The following is a 4391-nucleotide window of genomic DNA, read 5'->3' as shown; positions in this document are numbered from 1 at the left end:
TGTAAAGTGGTTGTATACTAAATTTTCACTGGTCCAATGTTTAGTCCTCGTCTGTACTTTGCGTTCATTGCAAAATCTTCTGATGAAGCTGTCATATGTAAAGTGGTTGTATACTAAATTTTCACTGGTCCAATGTTTAGTCCTCGTCTGTACTTTGCGTTCATTGCAAAATCTTCTGATGAAGCTGTCATATGTAAAGTGGTTGTATACTAGATTTTCACAGGTCCAATGTTTAGTCCTCGTCTGTACTTTGCGTTCATTGCAAAATCTTCTGATGAAGCTGTCATATGTAAAGCTCCTGAATCCTTTCAAGGGCACCCACCACCCACTCGAGCCTTTATAGACACTGCACGCCCAAGCGAAAAAGGCTCGAGGTAATCATCTCATGGACCAACTTATCATTTGTTGGTTGAGGTTACCGCGTAGACAGATCAGTCGAAAACTAAGCACAAATCGAGGACCAAGAACAGAGCAGGAAAATTAGGCACCGATCAATGTTTTTAATTCAGTAAACAAAACAATTTCAGGCATCAATGAAATATGCAAAACTTCGGATTTTGAGATTTCAAATTTCATTGGATTCTAGCCTGATTTAAATTTATTTTAAAATTAGTTTTAACTTGGCTCAATATTTCAGGATTAGAAATACTTTGGACCACACTAAAATATGAAAAATTTCAAAAATTCCAATGTGCTTTTATTGAAATATTTAACCCTGGCTCTAATTTGTTCCAAGAACACAGAAGATTACAACAACAGCATCAATCCCATTACAAAGCAGGGCGCGACCCATGGCATGACAAAAATAATTTCGAAAAGCAGGGAAAGAGGTGCAGCCCAATAGCACCCGACAAACAGAGAAGCACAGACTCAGAGAACATGAACTTGCCGTAAGTTTCCAGAGGTAGGGCCTTGTTCATGAGCTTTGTTTTGATGAAAAATAATAATTCAACATCATAGCTAGGTCTACATTTCAGGTTTTTAAGCCAGGCTCCATGCACTGATTTGTGTGATGTGCTGCCGTGGAACAGAGGTAGACAAGCGACAGTTTTCAAAGCTAGCCGTGACAACGGAAAGAGCAAATCAATATATATAGACACACATATGAACTATATACAGACAGGTGCTTAACAAACAGGTCTCTTCCAATTGCCAACAGCCAAACATGCACAGACCATAAATAAAATCCAGCGGCACATCGCATGCTGAAGTTACTACATAGCCATGGCCATAAGGATAATCAGCAGCGGACAGCTAATGAGAACAACGTCACATGCCTTGTCTATTTTCCGAAAATCTTCCATTATGCTTTTAATGGCTTCAGTATTATGCCTGCACATGCATGAAATATTAGATGAGCCTTACAATAATAAAGTTTCCCTTTTAAAAATAGATAAGAATAGGGTAGGAATATCATGTAAATATAAGGCTACATACTCATAGCTAAACATAAAAGATATTTATAACCATATTGTATGCTCAAATAAGCTAAGAGCTCACCACGAGGCATCTCGGTTGTCAATATGCGAAAAAACAACCTAATTTTCAATCATCAGATATACTCAAGAGGCAAGTGATTTTGGTTGGCCATATGCCACAAAACAGACTGAATTTTCGTTAACATACGGTTCTGTCTGAACCATCAGTTTTGGAGAATTAAAAGCTGATGACTTCGAGCATTGTCGTTAATAAATTTTTTATTAACGGATAACAATCAACCATACATTCTAGAAGAAAAGACCATGGGCGTAGTTAACTTAAAAGCATGGATTAGACAGTTTTAGCCTTGTTTTCCGTTCATTAATTGGGCAGCTCTCTTCAATTAATGGATGATGCAAATCTTTTTTCAGAGAAAGAGCACCCTATGTGTGGTCTCAACAAACAGAAAATATTTCTGATCATCATAATAGATAGCATCGACGTTGCAGTGAAGAAGAGTAAAAGACTGTTATGACAAAATTTAAGTCCTAACGCTGTACAGTTCACAAAACAACTTTGTAATGAAAAGAGGAATGTTGTGTTATTGGTAAAATTTAGCATTTACCTGGCGGCTTCATTATAAGAAGCTTCAGCTGCGTCCATGACTTGTTGGGTCATCTCAATCATCTTCAACCCCTCAGCGTCCTGCTTTTTTAACTCTATGCGGTTCTGGTCAGTCTCCGCGCGCAGGCGATTTATTTCCTCCCGAACCCTAGCCATCTCGTCTTCAGAATAGATCTCCGCGCACAAGCGATCGATTGCCTACAATTTAAGGAAAATAATAGAATCTCACAAACCGCAAAGGAGTGAGCAAATCACGCACCTAACGCGTTAGGCTCAGGATGAAGATCCAATAGTTCCCAAAAATTGTACTCCCTCTGTAAACTAATATAAGAGCATTTAGATCACTAAACTAGTGATGTAAACACTCTTATATTAGTTTACGGAGGGACTACTATGTAAAATCTGAATAAATCGCCTAAATAACTCCTAATAGTAACTTTCTCTAACAGTCGAATCTTATCGAAAATAATTCCACCATCGAGACAGCCAACAAAGATACAACGGTGATTGATTTGATAGATGAAACGAGGCAAGTTGGTTTGCAACAAATCAGATGGAATCGAATTAGGAAGTAAGGTGAGGTGCTTACCGGAGCCCCATGGGACATGAGCCGAGAACCCGCCGCCGGCGACAGCGCCCGGACGGGACCCATAAGGTTGGCCGTCGGCGGCGGCCTGAGACCCAGGGCCGGCATCTTTCTAACAAGAGAGCGCAGCGCCATCAGGTTCGACAGGTTTATTAGAGCCGGCGGCGGCGGCGGCGGCGGCGGCGGAATCTAGCTAGGGCTTCGCCGTGTGCTTCTTCTTGCCTCGTTTCCTTCCACAGGCAGTACACGACGCTTATTACAAGCACAAGGCCCATGAGCCCACGGGCTAATTACAAGCTTCTTTCGGCCGGTCTCCGTCTCAACTTGTAGCGTTGGCCCATACATACATGGCCCAATTTTGTCTGCGAATGCGCATGTCGCGCTTGGCAACGCCGCCGTGACACAACATTTAAGTTTGGCTAACCACGTATTGGCTACCACGTGATGCAATGCTTCCACCATACGGTTGTTTAACAACCCACCGCCCCATCATGGTCTCGGAACTCATAGAACCCACCACAGCAGCCTGGAACAAGGAACTTGTCACGGCGACGTTTATGCGAATGGATGCTCAAGTAATACTGGGAATCCCGCTATGTACTCGTAATATGCCAGATTTTTGGGCCTGGCACTATGACAAAAAAGGGAACTTCTCTGTTAAATCTGCATACAACATGCTGATAGCAACAAGACAGAGGAGGGAGGCTTGGTTAGAAGGAACGGCGGGTCCGTCAAGTTCTAGAGCAGCGGAGGGATCATGGAAATCTCTTTGGAAAACTAACGTCCCGGGTAAGATCCGCATGCTTCTATGGAGACTCTCAAAATAGTCTCTGCCAACGAATGATGTCCGTGCATATCGGCACATGACAGATTCGGGACAGTGTGGCTTGTGCGGAGTTCAAGATTCGTGGCGCCACTCGCTGTTGGAGTGCTCATCCTCACGGAGTATATGGGCCTTGACAGACGAAGCGGTAACACATAAAATCACAGCTACAACAGAGCCCAATGCTAAGAATTGGTTATTCACCTTGATGGAATTGCTTTCCCATGACAAGTTCATACTCTTGACGGTCACCTTATGGTCAATATGGCATGCTCGTCGAAAGGCCATTCATGAGGGAATTTTCCAGAGCCCCCAAGCGACACACATGTTCGTCCAACGTTTTACCGATGAACTAGGAGTCCTGAGCAATAAGCAACAACGGTCCAGGATAGCCACCGGGACCCCAGCAGGGCAACATCAAAGACCAAAACGACCACCACCAGGATTTTGCAAAATCCACGTCGATGCAGCGGTTCGATCACGTGGGGGTTTGGCGGCGGCGGTATGCAGGGATGAGAGTGGTAGCTATGTTGGTGGTTCGGCTCTGGTCACTGAAGGAACCCTCGATTCAGCCACTCTGGAAGCGATCGCGTGTCGCGAGGCACTGGCGCTGGCGGAGGACCTCAATATCAGAGATTTTGTTATTGCTTCAGATTGCCGACAGGTGATCCAGGACATCAACACGGGTACAAGAGGAGGATATGCATCAATTATAAGCGAGATAAATCATAGAGCTTCTACCTTTCATTGTATTTTTACTTTCGAGAGTCGTGCTGCAAACTATGAAGCACATAACTTAGCTAAATTTGCTTTGTCAAGAGGTCTGGGACGCCATGTGTGGTTTGGCCAGCCCTATGACCAAAGACGCGTGTGGACTTTGATGAATAAAGATGTGCTTTACCCCTAAAAAAAGTATGGCTAACCACCTGACCAACATGC

At 43.6% G+C, this 4391-nt stretch overlaps 1 protein-coding gene across 1 annotated transcript; it reads right to left on the bottom strand.

Annotated features, from left to right (window-relative positions):
- Positions 1-1075: 1075 nt before the first annotated feature.
- LOC119361967 lies at positions 1076-2855 on the bottom strand. Its single transcript, XM_037627144.1, has 3 exons — positions 2633-2855; positions 2045-2241; positions 1076-1332 (listed from the first exon to the last, which is right to left on the bottom strand). Exons 1-3 carry the CDS (start codon positions 2762-2764, stop codon positions 1215-1217), a joined length of 447 nt encoding a protein of 148 aa, XP_037483041.1. The 5' UTR covers positions 2765-2855; the 3' UTR covers positions 1076-1214.
- Between the last annotated feature and the right edge of the window lie 1536 nt (positions 2856-4391).

Source organism: Triticum dicoccoides, chromosome 2B (assembly GCF_002162155.2).
Source record: "Triticum dicoccoides isolate Atlit2015 ecotype Zavitan chromosome 2B, WEW_v2.0, whole genome shotgun sequence".
Lineage (NCBI taxonomy): Eukaryota > Viridiplantae > Streptophyta > Magnoliopsida > Poales > Poaceae > Triticum > Triticum dicoccoides.
This window is presented reverse-complemented; position numbering and strand designations above follow the sequence as displayed.